A 25,938-nucleotide genomic window follows, 5' to 3' on the forward strand; every position below is an offset into this window, starting at 1 on the left:
ACCTTTTAAGGATCTATGATTTTGTCAGTATGGGATTTCCTCTTATCAATGTAGACTGCAACACCCTCACTTTTTTGTCAAGAGTCTTCAAGATCTGTGACTGAAAAAAATTCCTCACCTACTAGCCAGGCTTGTAGTGATCCTTTTTTTCAAATTAAGGCAGGCAGGTATATAGGCAACAGATAAGCACACAGTGCTTCACCCAACTCACAAAGTCCTTCCAGCTTACTAAGACCTGCTAGGGCTTGTGGTCTCTCTTCACTGGAAGTCAGATCTAGCTACCTTTGTTAAGTTAAACAGAATACTATTTATATAAAACACTGTATTTTTAGAAGGGAGTGAGGGAGATCAAAATTGAAAGTTGCCCTGAGAAATTCAGCCAGGGAAAATGCCAAGGCCCCACAGACAGATAAGCTCCGGGCTTGTGCCGGGGCCATCCAAGGTCCCTGATAAAACTTCAGCACCGAGACCCCAGGCACAAAAAACAACTTTCTAACAGGAGCTTGTGCCGGGGCCGTCCAAGGTCCCTGATAAACTCCAGCACTGAGACCCCAGGTGCAAAAAGCAACTTTCCAACAAAGGTTATTCATGAAAAAGTATTTAAACCCCAGCCTGTCAGAAGCAACTTGGAACTCTGATGGTAGAGGTTCCCACTGATGCGCATCAGTTTTTTTGTTTTTTTGTGTTTTTTTTTGCAATAAAGGGCCTGTTCCGTGTCTGATTACATTGCCCGAGATCCTTCCTTGGTGGGGGGTGAATTCCCGGACCTTAACATTTGGGGGCTCACCCGCTTCCCCCACCTTGGAACCCCCAGACAGGAGGGCCTAAGGCACTGCCTTGGACCAGACCTTCAGGTGAGCTGAGTGTGGTGTGGCTGTGGGTGCAAATGGTGACCGAATGTGTATGGGGGAGGAGAGGACCCTCAATGAGCATACGGCTTAGTGAATGACACGTGCCTTCGGTTAATACAGGACATTCTATGCCAAGCTCTGAGGCCTATCCCGTTCTGGGGTAAGGGGTTTGCCCCGCGGCATTGGTCCGACCCTCCCACCAGTTTCTGAGTGCGGACTCCAGAGGGCTGCAGTTCTGAACTTTCACGAGAAAGTCAGTCAGTTAATGGAGGAAGCGTTTGCGGTCAGGGGTGGGGAAGGAATACGGTCCAGGGCACGTCCCGCACTCGGAACTTTCAGGGTGTTTGAGGCCCCTGAGCATGGAGTTCGAGTCTCCATCTAGTTGTCAGGCCCTGAGCATGGGATTCCATGTCCCTGTCAGGTACCCTGGCACTTTTGGGAATTCCGGTTCCCTGGGCACAGGGTTCGAGTCCCTGTGGGGAAAGGGGTTTTTCAGTCCCCTTTTTGGGAAGATATTGCACCCCTAGGAGAGACTCGGGGACGCCCCACGATCTCTAGGTGATTTTTAGACACACTGAGGTTTTTTTGCCACATGGAAGGATCGGGTGGCCAGCCGCTGGCTGCTTGCCCCTGACAGATAGCCGGAGGCAGCTGAAGGACTCCGGAGGCCCTCGAAGGGAGCTGGCCACTGATGAGTAATTGCGGGTATCAGGTTTCTTTCTTTACTGCAGCTGGCCTGACAGGCAACTAAAGGAAGCCGGAAAAAAAAAAAAGCTGAAGGTAAGGTTTCTTTCCTGATAAAAACCCAGCTGCTTTTGGGCAGTTGTTAACCCTTTCCTTGCAACTTCTTGGTCTCAATAATGGAAAACCAGTCTGTTTGTCAATCAGCTTGCTTAAGGGTTTTACGGTCCTTACAAGTACATGCCAAGAAATGAGATCTTAAGATAAGCTCCTAGGATCGGGGAGTTTATGTGTCCATATCTCTATTATTTGTCTTCTGGCTTTTGCTGTTTGTCTTGTGTGTCTTTTTGTATTTGGACGCAGGTATGTGGATGTGTGGGAGAGGGTGTCCTATAGGGTTCTTTGAGTCTTTGTTGTGGCTGGATTAAGGGGAAAAAAAAAGAGGGGGGGAGTTTGGGATGCAGGGTCACAAAGGAGAATAGATTTTGTACCCCTGCTCCCTCTGCCTGCGTTCCAACCAGGAAGGCTATGATGAAGTAACAACACTGTTCCTGCTCCTGCAAGCAGGCTTCAGGGCGAGAGAGAGAGTGCAATTATCCATTCAATGATTTTTCCATCCTTCTCCCTTTGGATGGGCCCCCAAAGGAGCGGAAGAGAGAAAATTCTGAGCAGAAAAGGAAGATTCTTACTCCACAGTTAGAAACTTTCTCTTAAAATTAATTCTCAAACTGGGAGGATTGATAATGATTTTGATATGGTACAAATGTAATTTCATGTATTACTGTTTGCCAGTTAAATGTGAAATGTTGCCAGATTTTTATTGAGCACAAAATCTCATGGTTAGGGGTTTGTTTTGTTAGGTCTTGCAATGCATAATGATTTCAGTGAATTTGAGAATTGTGTAAATGTGATTGATAACAAGCCTGATGCAGAGAGGAAAGTTTATTCTGTATGAACAGAACTTGTACTGACTACTTTATAGATGTAAAAGTCATACAAAAAAAGTTGCTATGTTGTTGAAAAGAACTTATTCTAGAATTTGAATTTGGGAATCCTTCAAATCACATTTATTTTAATGTATGTGCTGTCAGAAATTGCAGCAAGAAATTATATTACACACACAAGATGTTTTTTTCTTTTTTAAAGTGGTTAATTTGTGCATGGGATTAATGAGATAAGTGCTAAGAATTTATGTTTTACAAAAGAGGTAATTTTTAAATGATGTTGTTTTTAATCAAGGTCATATGTATTGTTTTTAAACGTGTAAAATGCAAAATGCCTAGGAAGGAATTTGTAATCTAGAAATGAACATGTATGTATTCAGATGCCAAATGCTAGAAATGAGTAATGCTGAGTGAATGCTAAATATGTATGCATTGTATTATGAAGAGGATTAAGTTTTCCACCTAAATAGGTTAAGGGTATATGACATACAACCTGTATGCCCTTAACAAGATAAATTCAACCAGCCCTGTAATCAACAGGATTTTTCATGAGGATTAAATACAGTCTAGCTTCAGATATATCAGAGAGGTCAGGCTGGAATGCCAGGTAACATGTAGCTAGGGAAAGGTGATTAAATCCATGTGAAAGGAAATAACTTCATATCTTATAACCTAGCTAGATAAGTTAATAATTGGATTTTGGGGTGTCTGGATTCATTTTATGAAGTGCTCCACTTCAATAAGAGTAATGAATAGAGATACTAACATATTATAAATTCTAGTATGAAATAGATATAATTGTAATAATGTTGATGGAATTTAATCAGGAATATAGCAATATTTTGGGCTAAACGAAAACTAAAAAGGAGGATCTAAATGCTTTATACTTCAGTTTTGTTACACACTGAAAGATTGCTAAAGAACTTAATCAGAGTAATTTGGAAGTTGTGAAGTTCAAACTAAAAAAATTCACTGAGAGTAAATTATTATGAAAGAGGCACTGGTTGAAGACGGATGGGCCAGGGTTGCTAGGTAATAAGATTTAAGTCAAGGCCAGCAGCCTTGGAATAAAATTGCTCAGAAGCTATTAACCCCTTCCTTGCACACAGGAAGGAGAAGGAAGTGCTTATAATTATTCTACATTGATACTTATGAACTGACATAGGGGCTTCAAAGAGTTAACAACCGCTGTGTGATAGAACTTAAAGATGAGTATATCTTAATTGTAGAAATGGAGGTTTTAAGGTGCTCAAGCAAGCAAATATTGCCAGTCCTGGCTGACCAAAAAAAGCTTGTTTGCAGCTGTGGAATCTCACTACAAACATTCCAGGTCCAGAATGATAAAACGAGTTGAGTGATATGTAATTGATAAAGTTACCTCATACGAGCTCTGGGGATTGTTGGTTGATATTTTTATTACATTTTGATCTGTATAAGGATATATGTGGCAAACAATAGCCAAAGAATAGGTAGGGTGTTAAAAAATGACATATATGTGAAAATGCTTGCTCAGAAATTTATTATTGTTATGTGAATGACTGCTAAAATGTGTTTAAGTATTATTTGGATGTAAACAAAACCTTATTGTAAACCTGATTCTACCATATATTTTGTTACCTCAGTCTACCATTTGTACTATGAACTGAAATTTATAATGGTTGAGCTCTATGCTAAAGACTGTTCAATAATGTCATCCTTTACATCAGAATTCTTTGGGGTTACCGATTAGCAATTGAAGTGATACCAGGGGGCTGGTTGTTTGACTTATGATAGTAAAAGCATGTTAGAGAAAGTGGGGAGGTATGTTGGGTTTGAATTTGGTAGAAGGGGACTTTAATTTAGAGTCCATAAAGCTTTAGTATGTGGGTTTGTAAAGGAAGAATGGACTGTGTGTTCTGCTTTTAAGCAGAGGGTTTTGAAGGAACAGAAAGGGAGAGAGGGGGTGAAAGGGAACAGATGAACGTTCTGCTCTCATAATTGGCTCTTTAACTTAGGAATAATATATACAGTAATGTATATATGGAAAATCACACATGATTCTTTAATTTCTCTGGACAGTTACCCTGAAGTGATTCCTGCATGACCTTGTCTTAGTCTTTCAGATGGCCTATGTCCAGGAGAGGATACAGCCCTGGTTTATAGGGAACTACTTAATTCAGCACTCATGTGACTACACCTGATGTGTAAATACATGAAAATACTTGCGTGATCAGCCTTGTAGGGATATTAAAGGCTTGTTTGGGGGTGTGGAGATTTATTTCTGGATTGCTAATAAGCAAATTTCTCTCAACTGAAATGGGGGAAAACTTGTCTTTTAAGGAAAAGAAGGCTTCTGGGACCCAGTGGCAAGTGCTCTAAGGAGAGAAAAAGTCCTAGGATGGCTATAGAGAAGGCAGCCCAAGGCTCACTTTGGACTGAATTTTCCTGACCATCCTCGAGTGGAACAACAATGGCAAGTGACAGCCTTGCTTGGGGTGTCTTTTGTGACTTGGAGATATTTCCCTTTCAGGGACTTCTTCCTTCGTGACAATTCCCATGATCAGCACATAATGCAAATTGTGATATTAAAGTTTCCATTTCCTCAAACAACCCTAATAATTGGGAATTCTCAAATTGTTAGGAAAATGCTTTGAGAAATAAGTGGAGTTTATTCCTAGATGGCTTATATTTGTAGCCTTAATTTACCACAGTTGAGGTTTGATTCTTAAGCTTGGAAATATAGCTCACAGCTTTCTTGATTTCCCCAGCCTCTGGGGTAAGGAAATTCATCTGTAAGATATTGTTACTCCAGTGTTTATAGATGTTATAGTTAATGTGTACTTTGCAATGAGATATTCTTTAACAGAAATGTCACATACCAACTCTGCAAACAACTCAGGAAGGGATCTGTTCCTGTCAGAAGATGATTTCTGAGGATGAAGTCTGTTGGTTAAGATACCCAAATGCATATGTGATGCCAATTACTATGTACTAATGTTCTGTTCCTATATGCTGTTCTAGTATTTGGCCCAGTACCCTTCTATCTTGGGGGCTGACTCTTCCCCTTGTGACCGGTCTGCCAATCGGGAGACACTGTGACAGGACACCCTTCAGATCTCCAGACAGTTCTCCACCGACCTGGGACCCTGGAATCCACTGAGGATGCGCCCCTAAAGACACTGTCTGCAGCCTTCCCTCCCCCTCTTATTCCCTTCCCTCTCTCTCCTACACATAGGTAGGGACAGCTCTACATCCATGCTCAGCACTGAAGAAACTACAGAAGATTTGGACCTCCGCCCTTTTTCCCTTAGACATTTGGAGAGAGAGGAGGGGATGGGATGGCACTGAACCAGGTGGGGCCTGAGACTCTGGCCCTCCAGGAGGCTGTGTGGTTCCCCTATGGATGGCTGGGCTGGCCAGATGGCATGACTCACCAGGAACAGTGGGGAGACAGCTAGCAAAAGGAATACATGACCCACTCGCTTCCATTTCTTCACTTTCTCCCCCGCCTCTTGGTCATAGAGTATCCCTCAACTGGGAAATACCTTATCCCACCCACAGGAGCACACTGGCCGTGCCCCCGTTCTGGCCTACAGCCCTGGGCCTCCCCTAGCTCCCTCACTGCCCGCTGCACCCCCTCACAATAGTACCCCAAGTGACCTACTATGCCAAGCAGGACCTCCTCTTCCTTAAGGAGGGGGTCTCTGTGCAGCCTTGGGTGAGGAATGTTGCTTCTATGTTAACCACTCAGGGATTATTAGGGACTCCCTGAGCAAGCTACAAGAGGGTCTAGAAGCTCTGACGAAAGGAGAGGGAAACTGCCGGCCCCTGGTACGCCCACCTTTTCAATTCTTCTCCCTAGTCACATCCCTCATAGGACCCCTCATAATCTTAACCCTACTCTTAACATTTGGCCCCTGCGTTTTTAACCGCCTTGTTCAGTTCATGAAAGGCCGGCTGGGTGCCACCCAGGTGTTGGCCCTCCGACAACAGTACCGATCCCTAGTGAGCCCCGGGCTTAAAGCCACAAGCTGCCTCAGTGGGCAGGCACCCCCTCTGCCCCCCTAAGAGAAAAAGAAGTTGGAAATGAGAGAGATCTAGCCTCAGTGGGCAGGCACCCCCTCTGCCCCCCTAAGAGAAAAAGAAGTTGGAAATGAGGGAGATCAAAATTGAAAGTTGCCCTAAGAAATTCAGCCAGGGAAAATGCCAAGGCCCCACAGACAGATAAGCTCCGGGCTTGTGCCGGGGCCATCCAAGGTCCCTGATAAAACTTCAGCACCGAGACCCCAGGCACAAAAAACAACTTTCTAACAGGAGCTTGTGCCGGGGCCGTCCAAGGTCCCTGATAAACTCCAGCACTGAGACCCCAGGTGCAAAAAGCAACTTTCCAACAAAGGTTATTCATGAAAAAGTATTTAAACCCCAGCCTGTCAGAAGCAACTTGGAACTCTGATGGTAGAGGTTCCCACTGATGCACATCAGGTTTTTTTGCAATAAAGGGCCTGTTCCGTGTCTGATTACATTGCCCGAGATCCTTCCTTGGTGGGAGGTGAATTCCCGGACCTTAACAGGAGAACAAATTTCAAACCACAGCAAGGTTAAAACCCAAGTATCTCAGAGTCCGGTTAAAAGGATTTCCAGAAAAGTCCAAATTATTTTGAGATGGACAGCCAGGTGGTGTAGAGAATAGAGTACTAGACTGATGTCAGGAAGATTCATCTTCCTGGGTTCAAATCAAGCCTCAGACACTTATTAATAATTGTGTGATCCTCATACATAATCTTTGCCACTTTTTCATCTGTAAAATGGCTGGAGAAGGAAATGGTTTGCAAACCACTCCATTATTGCCAAAAAAAAAAACACAACACCCAAATGGGGTACAGCTAAGAGATGTACAGATCGGAAACTTAACAATTCTCCTGCCTCTTGGCAGAGGCTTAAGAGTATCATAAGAAAAGGAACAATCTATAAGGTCATTTCTAGTACAAAAATTAATGACATCTTATTTTACTACTTCCAAATGAAAAGGAATCTATTACCTCAATTTTTACTTAAGCTCACATTTCTTATTATCAGGAATATTTTATGTTAGCCAACATTTTCCTCTTCTTAGTGTCATCACACTATTGCTATTTACAATTCTCTGTATGCAGAATATGCACTCTAGAAACTTGGAAAATTATAGCAACATCTCACAAAACATTTGGAGCCTTTTATAAATTCTGTTTTAGTTAGCATGGCTCAATGAATTTTTTTTATAAATTCTGAGCACTAGTTCAAGTATTAGGTATATGAAGTTTGGTATAAGAAAGTGTCTTTTTTTAATCTACTATAAACCTTGACTGATTATAATTTTAATAATAGATTACATACTTATGATGTTGACTTTTGAGTTGCTTAATCAAGAGCAACAAAAACTCCGTTACTCAAAAAATGTCATTCTTGAGGATGAGTGAACAAAAAAGAATTTTAAGAGGGACTGACTGAATACCTCTTCTAATGCTTCTAATAATAACTGAAAGAAATCAGCCTAACTAGTAAATAAGCATACTTAGTTGAACTGTTTTCAATGTTGGATTTTTTTTTAACAAAACACGCAAATATAAAACTCCCCCACCTGAGCTCAGAGAGCCAATTCATGGATCTAGTGCTAAAAGGGTCCAAATTCAACCACTTCACTTTTTATATATGAGGACTAAACAGTGGCTATACATCAGTCAGATAGGTAGATTAGGTAGATAGGTAGATACATAGACTGACATAGATAGAGGTATGTTTGGTTTTGTCTTTTAATTCATTCACCTGTTTTTTGTCAATAGGTACTCTGGCCACATCTGTATTATCTCCCAAGGGTCCACGTTTCTCCTCTTCCATTCTCTGATTAACAACAAATTTTTTAAGCGGTTAACATCTAGATATATTCTGTGTTTAGTTCTAGGTCTACATTTTCTTCTCAACAATATTCTTTTTCCTTTAATTTTGAAGAAGTAACAAGAACGTTCATATTTTTCTGCTAAGACATCACTTTAAAAATATTTATATAGAATAATTCCTTTGTGTTGATTTTCTTCCAGTACAGATTTTAAGCAAGTTTTTTATGAAGGCAATATTGTCTTTTTTCCTTAGACATCTACATATTTTAAGATAAAATTTTCTCTAGGAGAAAAACTTCAAAATTCATTACCATGAAGTTACTGCTTTGAGAGGTAAGCTCTAAGAGCTAAATTTTTATTACTTATGCTAAATTTACTAATTACACATGGAAGACCTACCAAGTTTCCATTTCAACCAATTTTTTTATCAGTAAGAAGCAGCAAATCAAGTATAACTTCCCCTCTAGATGGTCTTGCAACTTCATAATTAAAATTCTCTAGTCACTAGAAAAACTATTAAATATAATTAGAACAGAAACAATATAAATCTTTAGAAAAAATAAAACTAAGGTAAATACAATTGAATTGATTCTAAAGAAGTTATATAAGATGCATAAAAATTTTCTATGCAAAAGCTAGGGATATGGCTGTGCCTAGAAGTCAGAAAGATTTTTTTAAAATTCTCAGTTTTAGTAAGGTGCTTTTGTGGTTTTGCTTTCTTTGACTTCAGTTATCCTAAGTCAATAAGCTCCAGGTGTCTTCTGCTTTCACTTTAAGGTTTTTTTTTTTAAACGAGAAGGTAGGAAGCTGCAAAGTACTAAGCCATAGGACATAAGCCAGGAGAGGGTTGTGTATAAGCGGTTAGCAGGTGTTGACTTATATTGAGTTTGTTATCCACAGTAAGTCTTGGAACATATCCTACAGATATAGGGCCCTACTGTGTTTCTACTTTAAAAGAATTTCAATTCTTAAATTCTGATAATTTTCATTTATAACATTAAGTTGTACAAAGTACTATTATACATTATCAATTAATAAGTTCTTAATTAAACAACAAAAGTAAAATGCAAAGTAATACCATATGTTCATGGATCTATAAAAGCAAGACATATAAAATATAAAAATTTGGACAGGTCATGGTATTAATCATAGTGAACCATGAAAGATCTACTGAAGGAGATAGAACTTGAACTCAACCTTGAAAGAAGTTATGGTAAAGATAGGAAGGAAGCGGTAAAGAAGGATATTCAAAGTGTAAGGGGCAGCCTAAATGAAAGTATGGAGGCAGAAAATAGAATGCCACATAAAGGAAATAGCAAGTTCTCTGGTTTGGATAAACATGTGAAGGAAAGTATAAAATTTAAATTAATATCCAATAAGTCCAAGTATCATATTTTATAAAGTTTATTAATAATCACTTGAAGTAGAAGTAAAAGAACAAAAATAAAAACCTTAGTAAAGCCACGTGAGTAAATTTTTCCTGCCAAGCTCTCTCCTTGGCCTCCCTAGCCACGTTCCGGGAAGAAGAGAGCGCAAAGGCATAGCTATACACAACATATCTTCCATACGTTAGTACATTACATAGATACATAAATGGGATGCTGGGAAAGTGAGTCCTTGAGGAGCAAAATTCGAATTACACAAAAGTAATGTTTAATCATCCTAGAAAGACTGACATTTAAAGCCCTACACCTGTAGCTCCAGTAAAAATTTCATCTTAGAATCAAAGGGGAGTCATTAAAGTTTCTTGAGCAGGAGAGCAGCAACACAGTCAAATCTATGATTTAGAGAAAAACAATTTAGCAGATGTGTGAATGATTAACTGGAGAGGGAAAGCTGTGAGGCAGAGACCTTAGAAGGCTATTACAATAATCTAGGTGAGCAGGGTTGAGGACCTAAACTATGATAGAGGATTTATGACATTAATGATGAGGAGAGAACATGTTCAAGAGAATTATTTTGGAGAAAAAAATCATTACGACTTGGCAACTAATTTCATATAGGAGGTATGAAAGGAATTAAACTGATAGAATTTGAAGATACTTGCCATATTAGCAAAAGACCTCTATCCCAAGAATAGATTAGATAATATCTAACTAATAGAGCTTATGACATGTTTATGATAGTTTATACCAGAATTACTGGAGTTATAAAATTTAAAAAAATATTTATTTTTAGGCTGGCTATCAAATTTCTCAGTAATATAGTATAATCTATTCATCACACATTAAGTTCTATTAATACTAATATGTTAGTATTCGTTATATAATACAGAATTGAAAAACATTCTTTTCTACTCAATTTCTTTAGTTCTCTTAAAAATCTAAGAATCAGTATGGTTCTTTCCCAATAGCTACTACCGTAAAAGAAAAAAAAAAACGTACAAAATACACCATTACCTTATAAACCTGAAATGTTCAGCCAGTAAACAAATTATAACATGTGTCCTTCAAATCTGTTTCAGTCAGTTGTCTGAATTCATAATGCACTTTTCTTATAGAAATAACATAAATGGTGGTTAAGTTCCTAACTTAGCCTACAAATATCTTTTTAACCATGTGTTAAAATAGAAGCCACCAACTCTTATGAGCTTGAAGCCCATGGTGAGGTGAGACATGGTATATAGGTAAGGAATGAGGAGAAGCTCCAATGGCTGGTCAACTCTTACAGCAATTTCAGGGTTCTTACAACTCTGACACTGACAGTTTCTGGTAGTAGCTGGGGACTAGGGGGCCACAGCAGAACAGGGAAATGGGAATGGTATACATGAACAGATTTTTCCTAAGTCTCATGTTTGTAATAAAGAACTGCCTATATCTCACCATCATAGAATTTCAATGCTGAAATAGTTTTTGGTCATCTAGTCTAATTCATACCTAAATAGTAATATCTTCTATGATATCATCATCTAAGCTCTCCCTGTGAACCCCTAGTGATAAAAATAAAACACTATATCCTTAAATAAACGATTCTATATTTTCAAGAAATTTTTCCTTATGCCAAAACAAAGTATTTGTAAACACTACCCAAGGTTCTTTCTAAGTATAAACAGAACAAATCTAAGTACTCTTTTACACAACAGCCTTCCATATATTTGAAGATAGCTAATATGTCCTCTGAAAGTCTTTTCCTTAGTCTAACCATTACTAATTTAAACCAATCCCTCGGTTACATGCTCTTTAGTCTGCTCACTATCCTCTGGCCCTACTGTAAGGATGTCAATACCCTCCTTTAACATAAGGTAATTCTGAACTAAACATAACACTTTTCATTGTGGTCTCTCCAAAGTGGAACACAGTGGGACAATACTTCCCTCATTCTGAACATCAGATTACTATTAATGCAGATTAAAATTGTATTAGCTTTCTCAGGGCTCACATTTCATATTGTTGTCCCTTATGAAGCTCGCAATCTTCTAACTAATGTATTACGCAGCTAAATTTTTTACATTTACTCCTTTTAATTTCATCTTATTAGATTTGGCCCATTATGCTAGCCCAGTGAACTTTTTTAGATACTGACTCCATGATTCAATTCAAAAAGTATTTAAGTTCATATAAAATTCTAAGCAATGAAGATTTAAAAACAAAAACAAAAGATCCCTCTCTACCCAATATTTCTTATATGCAAATTTGTATAAGCATATTGCACATGTTTTCATTCAAATCACACGAGAAGCTCTATATTATTCAATAATTAATAGGTGGGGGAACCTATATATTCCAAATAAATATTTATAGCAGCGCTCTTTGTGGTGGCAAAGAACTAGAAATTGAAGGGATGTCCATCAATTGGGAATAGCTAAACAAATTGTTCTATATGATTGTGATGAAATATTACTGCACCACAAGAAATGATGAGAAGTTTTTTGTAATGAAAAAGAATTGTAAATTGAGGGGATATCCATCAATCGGGAAATAACTGAACAAACTGTGGTACATGTCGGTGATGGAATACTATTGTGCTTTAAGATTTCAGAGCAAAAGAAGCAGACCTGAAAAAATATTGTACCCAATAACAGCAATATTGCAAGACAATCGATTATCTATGAAAACTTGGCTACTCTCAGCAATGCAATAATCTGGGGAAATGCATGAGCTCTTACAACAATGACCAATATGAAGTATGTTTTGCATAACAATAAAAATAAATTTTTTTTAAATGACGGGCAGCTTAAATTTTTTAAAACTTGGAAAGAATTATATGGGATAACAACAAATTAGTAGAACCAAGAGAACATAATGCACAGTTGCTTATTTAATAATTAAAGAATAACTTGTGAATGGTACCTTCAGAGAATAAACTGAAAATAGAAATAGGAAAGACATAATTTACATATGTCTCCTGGATGATACCTTCTAGGATGTAGAGAGGGGAGGTATGAGCTAAGATACTTCTAAATAAATTCTAATAAAAAACTAAAAATTAATAGGGGGACAATGAGATAGTTCAGTGAATAGAGCACCAGACCAGGAGTCTGGAGAAACTGGGTTCAAATATGACTTCAGACACCTCCCTAGTTATGTGATCCTGAGCAAGCAACTTAACCTCAATTGTCCAATGCTCACAACTCTACTGCCTTGGAATTGGTATTTAGTATCAATTCTAAAACAGAAGGAAAGGATTAAAAAAGCAAAAACAATATGACATTAAATATACTATTTGAAATTTTTATGTTTATATGTCTAGACATGATGTTAAAGCTTTAAAGGTTCACTTCTAACAAGTAATGGAGATGGATACAGATTTTATGAGGAATAGGTCCTGACAAGATGGTGGACTCCTGTCATAAGCCCATATAATAGAATAAAAAAAAATTGAATCAAGTTTCATGTTCCTAGCTTAAGTTCCTTTCTCCCACAACCATGTCAGCAGGACATGCTGAGGAACACATGATATGTTAAGTCCTTTAAGAGGCTAACAAGTGAAGTTGTTTTACTTTGATTAGTTAAAACCCACGTGAATGACTGGGGTTATAAATTGTGTGGGGATCAGCAGGTTCTCCTGATGAGAGACTAGACTCCTGGTCTCTACTAACAGGCCAATAAGGGGAGGGTACTGATTTGCATTAATAAAAGGGAGCCTGAATGCTCCCATTCTTTGTATTTGCTGGCTCTAACACTTGTAAAGCTGGCTCTAGAGTACCCGTTCTCCATGAAAATGAAATAAAAGAGCCTTTGCCACATTAATGCTGAATTCAAGATTCTTTGAATAGGTGGTTATTCCTGTCAGATTGCAAATAGGATATCTGAATTTTTTTAAAGTATTGATTTCTTTAGTTTTTAATACCTTTACAGAATTTACCAAATGAAAAAACATTATGCCAGGAAAATAGTCAACCCAAGAAAATTTAAAGTATATAAAGATGATCTTGTGACTTTATAACCATATAGCTGGCTTGAAATTATTTTTATCAAAATGTCAAACACAAGTCTAAATAGTATGGTTAGTTTGTTTCATTTTTCTTCTAATGAAATAGTCTATATAGACTTTATTAAGAATTGGCATATAATTACAAACCACATACAGTTTTGCACTATTTACCATTTCTCATTCACTTGCAGAAATTAATAGTCTAACATAATGATCATTAAAATGTTTCATGAATTTCTTTAGTATAGGATGTAGCCTTATCCTCCTCTAATTGGTACAGTGTAAAGATCTCTGAAATTGGAGTCAACAGGATCTGAGTTTGAAGACCAGTTCTTTTATTTCTTTTAATAAAAGTTGGCCTAAGCATTCCATCTATCTGGGCTTCAGTTTTCTTTTTCAGTAAAATGAGGGGATTAAGATTATGTAACTTCTAAGGTCCTTTTTCTTGTTTTAGATGATCTATGATTCTATAATATATCTTACATATTTTCTGTAGGCAGAAAGAATTAGTATTAAAACTGAGGAGGAAAAATGGTAGCTTTTTAAAATAAGATCAGTAGACGATAGAGAAAAGGGATTTTAAAACAGAGGATAAGAGCAAAGGCCTGAAGAATAAGAAGATTATCTAAAAATGTTCTAACACAGAGACTTAATTCAATCTAATCCAATTCAACAAACATTAATTACTTTCACTGTACAAGGAATTGTACTTAAAGGGGAAAAAATATCTTTTATTGAAAAATTATATATAGACTTCAAGTCTAAAGCTCTATCCCCCCCTACAACATGCTGCCTTTCTATCATCTAAATAAATAAATAAATAATGAGGCGGAGTCAAGATGGCAGCATAGAGGCTGCAAAAATTCAGACCTCTGAAAACCCTTCCTTACCAATTACAAACTAAATGCTCCTAGGAGACTGAAAATCAAACCTAACAAGACAGAGCCAAGGAACCCTCCTGCTGGACTCAATTCAAAAGGCTCCCAAAAGCCTGAATTCGAGAACACCTGGGTTTAAGGGTAAGGAAGAAGGAAGGTCCCAGGACCCACCTAGAGCTCTAAGCCTCCGGCAGCAGCGGGAACCTCTGGGCTTGTCAAAGGTGCTGGTCTGGAGGGAGTACCTTGTGGGCAGGGCTGTGCCAGGCTCAGAGCATCAAATACAGGCGGTGGGGAAGGAGCTGGAGAAGGAGCGCAGAGCCAGCAGCCTGGTCACAGCGGCGGAGACCCTCCATATTGCTCTAGCCATCCAGGAGGTTTTGGCCTTAGGGCATATCCAACCCAACCCAGCTGAACTTAATCCCATCAAAAGTCTTCAGAGGTAACGGAAGCTCAAGCTCCAACACCCCTACCCCTAAGGCTGCATTGAGAGACCTCCTGACAAAGCACCAAGAGGGGAGACTGACAGAAAACCCCAAGACCAAAAAAAAAAAAAATTGAGAGGAGCAAGAGCACAGACAACTGCAGGGAGCAAAGAAGGGGTAAATATGAGCAAGCAACAGAAAAAGAAAAAGAAATTACAATCAACAGCTTCTATACAGGCAATGAACAAAGAGCAAAGGAAACAGAGGAGGAGGGAATTGGGTATAGTCTTTGGAAGAACTCAAAACACAATTAAGAGAGGCTGAAGACAATTGGGAAAAGAACTTAAAAACTAAGATGAGTCATCTGGAAACAGAAAATAGTGTCTTGAAAGCCAAAATCAACCAGCTTGAAAATGAGGCAAAGGAGATGAAAGATAAGGCAAAGAAGACGAAACATGAGGCAAAGGGGATGAAAGATGAGGTAAAGGGGATAAGAGATGAGGTAAAGATAATGAAAGATGACCTCCAAAGAAAATCAGACCAGAAGGAGGATGACTAAAAAGCCAGGGATGAAATCCAGTCTTTAAGGACCAGAACACAACAACTAGAATTAAGTGACCTCACAAGGCAGCAGGACATTATAAAACAAAACCAAAAGAATGAAAAAAATTGAGGAAAATATAAAGCATCTTATTCACAAAACAGAAGATCTAGAAAATCATTCCAAGAGAGACAACTTAAGAATCTTTGGTCTACCAGAAGACCATGACAAAAGAAAAAGGCTGGACATCATACTACAGGAAATTATTCAAGAAAACTGCCCCGATATTCTAGAACATGAGGGAAAAATGGAGATTGAAAGAATTCACAGTTCACCTCCTGTACTGACAACATCCAGGAATGTTATACCCAAATTCAAGAACTATCAGACCAAAGAAAAAATATTACAAGCTGCCAAGAAGTCATTCAGATACCATGGAGTCACAGTGAGGATAATGCAGGATCTAACTGTATCTACACTGAAGGACTGAAAGGCATGGAATATGATATTCCAGAAAGCAAGGGAACTAGGTCTACAACCAAAATCAACTACCCAGCAAAACTGACTATATTCTTACAGGGGGGAAGTATTCAACAAAATAGAAGAATTCCAAGAATTTTTAAAGAAAAGACCAGACCTGAACAGAAAATTTGATGCCCAAGCACAGAACTCAAGAGAATCATCAAAAGGTAATTAAGAAAGAGAGGAAAAAGAAAAACAAAACAAAAACCCCCTTTTTTTAAGAGACCCAATAAGTTAAAATGATATGTATCCTTATAAGAAAAGAGGTCATTGGTAACCCTTAAAAATTGTTATTATCACCTGGGCAGCTAGAAGAATTACACTTAGAGGGAACAGTGACAAACTGTATAGGATGAAATGACAAGACATAAATATATATATATATATATATATATATATATATATATATATATATATATATATATATATACACACACACACACACACACATATATACACATGTATGCATAAATACATATACATGTGTACATACACACACACACACATATATATATACACAACTAGAGCTAAAAAGAGAGATTAATACTAAAAGAAATAGGAAAAGGATCAAAAGCGGGTAAATTTATAGGTCACAAAGAAGCTCATGGTGGGAGCGGGGAGAACATCAATACACTGGAAGAATAAAGGTTGAAGATAGTAAATACTCAACTCGTACATGCATTGAAATTGACCCAAAGGGAAGAACAATCCATTACATTGGGGCAGATAATAGATTTGCGCCCTATAGGGAAGTAGAAGGGTAACAAACGGACTGGTGGGGAGAGAAGCAATACAAGGGAGGGAGAGGGTGGTGGGGTAGTTTAGAAAGACTGCAAAGAAAATAAGGAGGGGGATAAAAAGGGAGGGGTGTAGAAAAGGAAGTAAAATAAGGATGGGAACTAGGGGGACTGATTAAAAAAACATTGGTATAGAAGGAAATAATGAAAGAAGAAAAGGCAGGATTAGGAGTAGAAATCAAAATGCTGGGAAATACACAGCTAGTAATCATAACTCTGAATGTGAACGGAATGAACTCACTCATAAAACGCAAGCGAATAGCAGAATAGATTAGAATCCAAAATTTTACCATATGCTGTCTACAAGAAACACACATGAGGAAGGTAGATACTCATAGGGTGAAAGTAAGAGGATGGAGCCAAATCTATTGGGCATCAACTAATAAAAAGGCAGAAGTTGCAATCATATCTGACAAAGCCAAAGTAAAAATAGATCTGATTAAAAGAAATAGGGAAGGTAATTACATCGTGATAAAAGGCAGAAAAGACAATGAGGATATATCAGTACTCAACATTTATGCACCAAATGACATAGCATCCAAATTTCTAAAGGAGAAACTAGTGGAGCTCAAGGATGATATAGATAGAAAAACTCCTAGTGGGAGATCTGAACCTTCCTCTATACAAACTAGATAAACCAAATCAAAAAATAATTTGGAAAGAAGAAAGAGAAGTGAATATGAAATCTTAGAAAAATTAGAGTTAGTAGATATGTGGAGAAAAATAAATAGGGACAAAAAGGAATACACCTTATTTTCAGCAGCACATGGTACATTCACAAAAATTGACCATGTATTAGGGCATAAAAACATTGCAAACAATGGGGATAAACTCAAAACCTTCCCAATAAGATCAGGAGTAAAACAAGGATGCCCATTATCACCTTTATTATTTAATATTGTACTAGAAACACTAGAAGCAGCAATTAGAGAAGAAAAAGAAATTGAAGGTATTAAAATTGGCAATGAGGAGGCCACACTGTCCCTCTTTGCGGATGATATGATGATTTACTTAAAGAATCCTAGAGAATCAACCAAAAAGCTAGTTGAAATAATCAACAACGTTAGCAAAGTTGCAGGATACAAAATAAACCCGCATAAGTCATCAGCATTTCTATATATCTCCAACCCATTACAGCAGCAAGAATTAGAAAGAGAAATTCCATTTAAAGTCACACGAGACAATATAAAATACTTAGGAATCTATCTCCCCAGACAAACACAGGAACTATATGAACACAACTTCAAGACACTCTCCACACAATTAAAACTAGATCTAAACAATTGGAAAAACATTGATTGCTCATGGGTGGGATGAGCTAACATAATAAAAATGACCATCCTACCCAAACCTTATCTATTTAGTGCCATACCCATGGAACTTCCAAAAACCTTTTTTACTGAATTAGAGAAAACCATAACAAAGTTAATTTGGAAGAACAAAGGATCAAGGATATCCAGGGAAATAACGGAAAAAAAATACAAGGAAGGTGGCTTTGCAGTCCCAGATCTCAAACTATACTATAAAGCAGTGGTCATCAAAACAATTTGGTACTGGCTAAGAGACAGAAGGGAGGATCAGTGGAATACACTTGGGATAAATGACTTCAGCAAGACAGTCTATGACAAACCCAAAGACCCCAGCTTTTGGGACAAAAACCAACTATTTGATAAAAAACTGCTGGGAAAATTGGAAGACAGTGTGGGAGAGATTAGGTTTGGATCAACACCTCACACCCTACACCAAGATAAACTCAGACTGGGTGAATGACTTGAATATAAAGAAGAAAACTATAAGTAAATTAAGTGAACACAGAATAGAATACATGTTAGACCTTTGGGAAGGGAAAGATTTTAAAACCAAGCAAGACTTAGAAACTGAGTCACAAAATGTAAAATAAATAACTTTGACTACATCAAATTAAAAAGCTTTTGTACAAACAAAACCAATGTAACTAAAATTAGAAGGGAAGTAACAAATTGAGAAACAATCTTCATAACAAAAACCTCTGACAAAGGTCTAATTACTCAAATTTATAAAGAGCTAAACCAATTGTATAAAAAAATCAAGCCATTCTCCAATTGAAAAATGGGTAAGGGACATGAATAGGCAGTTTTCAGATAAAGAAATCAAAGCTATTAATAAGCACATTAAAAAGTGTTCTAAATCTCTTATAATCAGAGAGATGCAAATCAAAAAAACTCTGAGGTATCACCTCACACCTAGCAGATTGGTTAACATGACAGCAAAGGAAAGTAATGAATGCTGGAGGGGATGTGGCAAAGTAGGGACATTAATTCATTGCTGGTGGAGTTGTGAACTGATCCAACCATTCTGGAGGGCAATTTGGAAATATGCCCAAAGGACGATAAAAGACTATCTGCCCTTTGATCCAGCCATACCCTGCTGGGCTTGTACCCCAAAGAGATCATAAGGAAAAAGACATGTACAAGAATATTCATAGCTGCACTCTATTGTGGTGGCAAAAAATTGAAAAATGAGGGGATGCCCTTCAATTGGGGAATGGCTGAACAAATTGAGGTATATGTTGGTGATGGAATAATATTGTGCTAAAAGGAATAATAAAGTGGAGGAATTCCATGGAGACTGGAACAACCTCCAGGAAGTGATGCAGAGTGAAAGGAGCAGAGCCAGGAGAACATTGTACACAGAGACTAAGACACTGTGGTACAATCGAACGTAATGCACTTCTCCATTAAAGGCAATGCAATGTCCTTGAACAATCTGCAGGGATCTATGAGAAAAAACACTATCCTTTTTTCTTCTTTTTTTAATATATTTTATTTGATTATTTCCATGCATTATTCGTTAAAGACATAGATCATTTTCTTTTCCTCCCCCCCACTCCCCATAGCCGATGCGTAAGTCTACTGGGCATTAGATGTTTTCTTGATTTGAACCCATTGCTTTGTTGATAGTGTTTGCATTAGAGTGTTCATTTAGAGTCTCTCCTCTGTCATGTCCCCTCAACCTCTGTATTCAGGCAGTTGCTTTTTCTCGGTGTTTCCACTCCCATAGTTTATCCTTTGCTTATGAATGGTGTTTTTTTCTCCTGGATCCCTGCAAGTTGTTCAGGGACATTACACCGCCACTAATGGAGAAGTCCATTACATTCGATTATACCACAGTGTATTAGTCTCTGTGTACAATGTTCTCCTGGTTCTGCTCCTCTCGCTCTGCATCACTTCCTTGAGGTTGTTCCAGTCTCCATGGAACTCCTCCACTTTATTATTCCTTTTGGCACAATAGTATTCCATCACCAACATATACCACAGTTTGTTCAGCCATTCCCCAATTGATGGGCATCCCCTCGTTTTCCAGTTTTTGGCCACCACAAAGAGCGCAACTATGAATATTTTTGTACAAGTCTTTTTGTCCATTATCTCTTTGGGGTACAGACCCAGCAGTGCTATGGCTGGGTCAAAAAAAAAACACTATCCTTAAGCAGAGGACAAACTGTGGGAGTGAAAACACAGAGGAAAGGCAACTGTTGATTACAGGGCTTGAGGCAACATGATTGAGGAGAGATGCTAAATGAGCACCCTAATGCAAATACCAACAACAAGGAAATAGGTTCGGAACAAGGACACATGTGATACCCAGTGATCTCTGTTTCCAATGAATAATGTATTAAAATGACCAAATAAAATAATGTTTAAAAACAAAAAAAAAACATTGCAAACAACTGCAAAAGAGCAGAAGTAATAAATGTAATGCAACCTTCTCAGATCACAATGCAATGAAAATAATAATTAGTAAGGGTACATGGAGAAGTAAATAAAAAATTAATTGGAAATTAAACAATACGATTATCCAAAACCAGTTAAAGAACAAATCATAGAAACAATTAATAATTTCATTGAAGAAAATGACAATGATGAGACATCCTTTCAAAACCTATGGGATGCAGCCAAAGCAGTACTCGGGGAAATTTATATCCTTGAATTCATATATTAACAAACTAGAGAGGGCAGAGGTGAATGAATTGGGCATGCGAGTTAAAAATCTAGAAAGTGAACAAATTAAAAATCCTCAGATGAAGACTAAATTAGAGATCCTAAAAATCAAAGGAGAAATTGATAAAATTGAAAGTCAAAGAAGTATTGATTGAATAAATAAGACTAGAAGCTGGTACTTTGAAAAAACAAATAAAATAGACAAAGTACTGGTCAATCTAATTTAAAAAAAAGGAAAGAAGAAAGCCAAATTGACAGTATCCAAGATGAAATGGGAGACCTCACCTCTAATGAAGAGGAAATTAAGGCAATCATTAAAAACTATTATTCCCAATTATATGGCAACAAATATGGCAATCTAGGTGATATGGATGAATATTTACAAAAATATAAATTGCCTAGACCAACAGAGGAAGAAATAGATTACCTAAACAGCCCCATAAGAAAAAGAAATTGAACAAGCCATCAAAGAAGTCCCTAAGAAAAAATCCCCAGGTCCAGATGGATTCACAAAGGAATTCTATCAAATATTCAAAGAACAACTAATCCCAATATTAAACAAACTATTTGACAGAATAAGCCAAGAAGGAGTTCTACCAAATTCATTTAAAAACACAAATATGGTACTGATTCCAAAGCCAGGCAGGTCAAAAACAGAGAAAGAAAACTATAGACCCATCTCCTTAATGAATATAGATGCAAAAATCTTAAATAGGATACTGGCAATAAGACTCCAGCAAGTCTTCACAAGAGTTATTCATTATGACCAGGTAGGATTCATACCAGGAATGCAAGGATGGTTCAATATTGGGAAAAACATCCACATAATTGACCATATTAACAAGCAAACTGACAAAAATCACATGATTATCTCCATAGATGCAGAAAAAGCCTCTGACAAAATACAACACCCATTCCTATTGAAAACACTAGAAAGTGTAGGAATAGAAGGGCCTTTCCTAAAAATAATAAACAGTGTATATTTAAAACCACCAGCAAACATCATTTGCATGGGGATAAACTAGAAGCCTTCCCAATAAGATGAGGAGTGAAACAAGGATGCCCATTATCACCTCTATTATTTAACATTGTACTAGAAACACTAGCTGTAGTGATTAGAGAAGAAAAAGAAATTGAAGGCATTAAAATAAGTAATGAGGAGACCAAGCTATCACTCTTTGCAGATGATATGATGGTCTACTTAAAGAGTCCTAGAGAATCAACCAAAAAGCTAGTCGAAATAATCAACTTTAACAAAGTCTCAGGATACAAAATAAACCCACATAAGTCATCAGCATTTCTATATATGGACAGGCTGGCTAGCACCCCAGGCCAGCCAGGTGGGGAGGGGAGGAGCCGGCTTGTGGAATACTGGGGAGAGCACTGGCCCACATGCAATGGAGGAGTGCCTGGAACCGATTACCAGACACTTTTAGCACCCTAAAAAATATAGCGATGGCTTTACTCACAATTTTTCCCTCTACACACTTTTGTGAGACATTATTTTCAGCGTTAAATAATATCAAAACCAACAAAAGAAACAGGTTGACAGATGAACTTAGTAGCACTTGCTTGGGCTTGAAGTGTACAAAATACCAACCTTCAATTGAAGATTTAGCCAATGAAATTCAGCAACAAAAAAGTCACTAATAGGCAGGTTAGTTAAAGAATTCCCCTTCCCCCTCACTTAGTTGGCAGCACCCCAAACATGTTAAATAATATCAAGACCAACAAAAGAAACTGACTGACAGATGAACAAAGAAGTCACTAAGCAGGTAAGTTAAATAATTAGTTTTGGGCTTATTAAATACAGTTACATATTACAATTATACATTTTGTTATTTTGCTATTTAAACCATAAATTTGTGAAATTATGGTGTTTTGTTTTTTTTCTTGAAGTGACATACCACCCGAGTTATGCTTGGTATTTTTTGGTCAATTTTGACATGCCAAACTCAAAAGGTTGCCCATCACTCATCTGAGAAAGTCTTCTCTCTGGATTAGTTATTCTATTCTGGCCATCCTATACCCTTTCTATCAGATGTGGTTCTGCAAGTAAGTATATGATGAAACTGGATGCTATGTTGAACACTGCCAATGCTGTGGACATTCTAGTGAGGTAGTGCAGCAGTAGATAAAGCACTGGACCTGAAGTCAAGAAGAAGAGTTCAAATCTAGCCTCAGATACTTTCTAGCTGTGTAACCCTCACTTTACCTTTGACTAGCTCAATTTCCTCATCTATAAAATGGGGATTATAATAGTATCTATCTTTCAGAGTTGTTGTGAGGAACAAATGAGATAAAATATATTTGTAAAGTACTTAGCAGAGTAACTGGCACTTAGTAGGTGTTATATAAGTGCTAGTTATTATTATAAATGAAATGTTGTTTTTTTAACTTTTATTTTTGTCAAAAATCATGATATTTGAAATTCTCAAAAAGGGATGAGCTTCGCATGGTTTTATTTAGTTTTGGAAAACATCTAACCCAGGATTTAAAAACTAGAATAATGAAAGTTATGAACAGTCTGTTAGAGGAAAACATCCCTAAAGTTCTACTATGTAATGCACTGTTACAAGGAGTTACTTGTGAAGTAACTCTGTGAAGTCTACTTTGCTCTACCAAAGGAGCTAATTACAAAATCTAGTCAAGGAAGGGAGATGTAGGAAGGAAGTAATATTGCTTACATGTATATTATGTAATCTTAAAAAAAAACACACACATCTTAATCCTTAAAGCCATAATGGTGTCCTTCCACCTAGCTCCAAAACAGAAGCAAATAAAGGCTTTTTACAGTCTCCCTAGGAGTTCAATGAGATTTCTGAAAGTTTTTGAAAGCAGAGAAAGATTTACTTTTACACTCACTTAAGTCTAGTCCAAATAAAAGTGTACATGTTAAATAAGAAAATAAAAATACTGTGGGGGGAGAAACCTGGGCAATATCAATATGCATCTGCATGAACTGAATATATGTTTATCTTTTCACTATGCTGGCTTTTTGTTTATAAAGTGGTAACCATTCTTATATATTTCTAAACTGTTTTAATTCCATCTAATTTGACCTAAGGAAGAAAGTGTGCACAAATCAATCAAGTATTTCTAGATCATCTTCTATAAGCACAACACTGCCTGACATTTTCCAGAGATTCAAAAGTAATGTAACACATCATCCCTGCCATTAGGGAGTTTACAATCCAATGAGGGCAAAATTAGCTCATAATTAAATGATAAATTATGTTGGACTGAATTCACAAAGTCAAAGTAACTCCTGAATACCAATGCAGCCCCCAAATCACCTTTTTATATTTAAAAAAGTTTTCCATTAAAATATTCAATTGTATTTATGAGTAATAAATATCAGAATGCACCTCTGAGGGGCTTTTCAATTTTCAAACCTTATGGTCAAGTTTTTTCTTTCTTTCTTTTTAAAATGTTACAAAGTCTTGGAATGCCAGACTAGAATTTTAGACCACATTAGAACAATGACGGCGGGAGGGAGAGATAAGTGGCATAAAAAGAAAAGTGAACTCTACCTGTAATTTTTGCTTTTTCTCCATAGATGGGAAGAGTTCCATCCAGAGACTGAGCAGAGTGAAAAGGTTAACTTTAGAAAGTCTTGGTATTTGACCTACAAAAAATAGAAAACATACTTTAAAAATACTACTGTTGTTGTTCAGTCCTGATTCAACTCTTCTTGACCCCATGGGGGATTCTCTCCACAAAGGCACTTAAGTTGTTTATTTCCTATTCCAGAATGAAGAAACTGAAGCAAATAGGGTTAAGTGATTTGCCCAGGGTCATACAGTTAGTAAATGTCTTTAGCCACATTTGAATTTTGGTCTTCCTGACTTCAGACCCAGCACTCTATTCCCTACTCCACCTAGCTGCCTCAAAAATACTACAAGCATTCTTTAGCTTATCAAAACTTTGAAGACTCATTCAATGTTCCCATGGTAAAATACAGAGCTACATCAGGAAAATCAATTAGAGTTCAGCTGATATTTGACCTCAATCACTTTACTAGCTAGGTGACCCTGAGGCTAATAATAGCACCTACCTCAGGGGGATAAATGAAATCATATTTAAAAAGTGCTTTGCAGACCTTTCAATGCTAACTGTTAGTACTAGTTAGAGATAGCGGTGCATCCCAAAGTTATCGCGCCCCACCTCCGGAGAGGCAGCACAAAACTAAGTACACAGACTCGCGCCAGGAGCGCAAGGTTTGAATCCTGCAGCGCTTGCAGTTGGAGTCAGCGTGGGAATGAATCCCGGCCCAAAGAAGCGGATGGGCTGCAAGCAACCCCGTGTATTTATCACAAAGAGGCGGCAAGAAGTCCCCAGAATGCGGGGGGGGGGGGGGGGGGGGGGGCAAGACCAAGTGTAGGAACGGAGATCCAAGCAGAGAACCCCAGCCAAAGAGGTGGGCGGGGCGGGGAGAGACTCCCTCGTCTCCATTCAGGCCCATCCTGGTAGTGAGAAGCTCGGGGCACGGGCCTAGGGGGTAAGAGCGCCACACAAGACCAAGGAGAAGCTACCGGGGAAAGCCAGGACAGGAAAGACACCTGAGCTGCGGAGGTCAGGGTCAGGGTCAAGGCTCTCTGACACTCACCCGTCATACTGCCAGTCTGCGTGCTCACTGACCGCCCAGCCCCCGCGCTCTCCAGATTTTGCATCTGCTCTGTTTCTTTCATCCCGACCCCGGAGGTCTCTGCTGCCCGCGGGACTCCCCAGCGTCAGGCATGGTCTCGACCCCCAACACGCTCCCCCTTCCACCTTCTCCCAGCAACCGTAAAGCAACGGCCGGCGCGGCGCACGGCGCTGACGTCACTCCTAGCCCCCTCGACTCATGGCGCTTCTCTGTGGCGTAAGCCGGGCGCCAAAGGCTTCAGGGGAGGAGGTGGTGGAAAGAGTGAAAAAGGAGAGGAGAGGAGGGAATAGGAGGAGAAGGAAGGGACGCTCTCCCCCAAGCCAGCCGCACTTTTTGGTCCTCAGCTCTGAGATCATAGGTGAAAAGAATATCTTATTCTATAGTGATATACACATTGTATGTATATTTATAAGCCCCCTTATTTTGGGCTTGAGAAGTCAGACTAAAGGTCA

The 25,938-nt window shown here is 38.1% G+C and overlaps 1 protein-coding gene and 1 long non-coding RNA gene across 3 annotated transcripts in view; one reads left to right on the forward strand and one right to left on the reverse strand.

The window, feature by feature from the left end:
• Positions 1-25,674, reverse strand: part of CDADC1 (cytidine and dCMP deaminase domain containing 1) — a 63,629-nt gene extending 37,955 nt beyond the window's left edge. The window contains exons 1-3 of one of the 2 annotated variants that reach the window (XM_001378681.3): positions 25,448-25,663; positions 24,372-24,466; positions 8,258-8,332 (exon numbers count right to left, since the gene is read on the reverse strand). In XM_001378681.3, the coding sequence (XP_001378718.1) occupies positions 8,258-8,332; positions 24,372-24,466; positions 25,448-25,529 (252 nt within the window). In that variant the 5' untranslated portion in view covers positions 25,530-25,663. Of the gene's footprint in view, positions 1-8,257; positions 8,333-24,371; positions 24,467-25,447 lie in introns of both variants that reach the window. The other variant, XM_007495415.2, reaches the window with a different exon arrangement.
• On the forward strand, positions 346-12,493 carry LOC103099461 (uncharacterized). Its single transcript, XR_468245.3, has 2 exons — positions 346-854; positions 5,477-12,493. It is a non-coding gene; the product is annotated as an uncharacterized LOC103099461 (long non-coding RNA).
• Positions 25,675-25,938: the final 264 nt, after the last annotated feature.

This window comes from Monodelphis domestica, chromosome 4, assembly GCF_027887165.1.
Source record: "Monodelphis domestica isolate mMonDom1 chromosome 4, mMonDom1.pri, whole genome shotgun sequence".
In the NCBI taxonomy this organism is placed as follows: Eukaryota; Metazoa; Chordata; class Mammalia; order Didelphimorphia; family Didelphidae; genus Monodelphis; species Monodelphis domestica.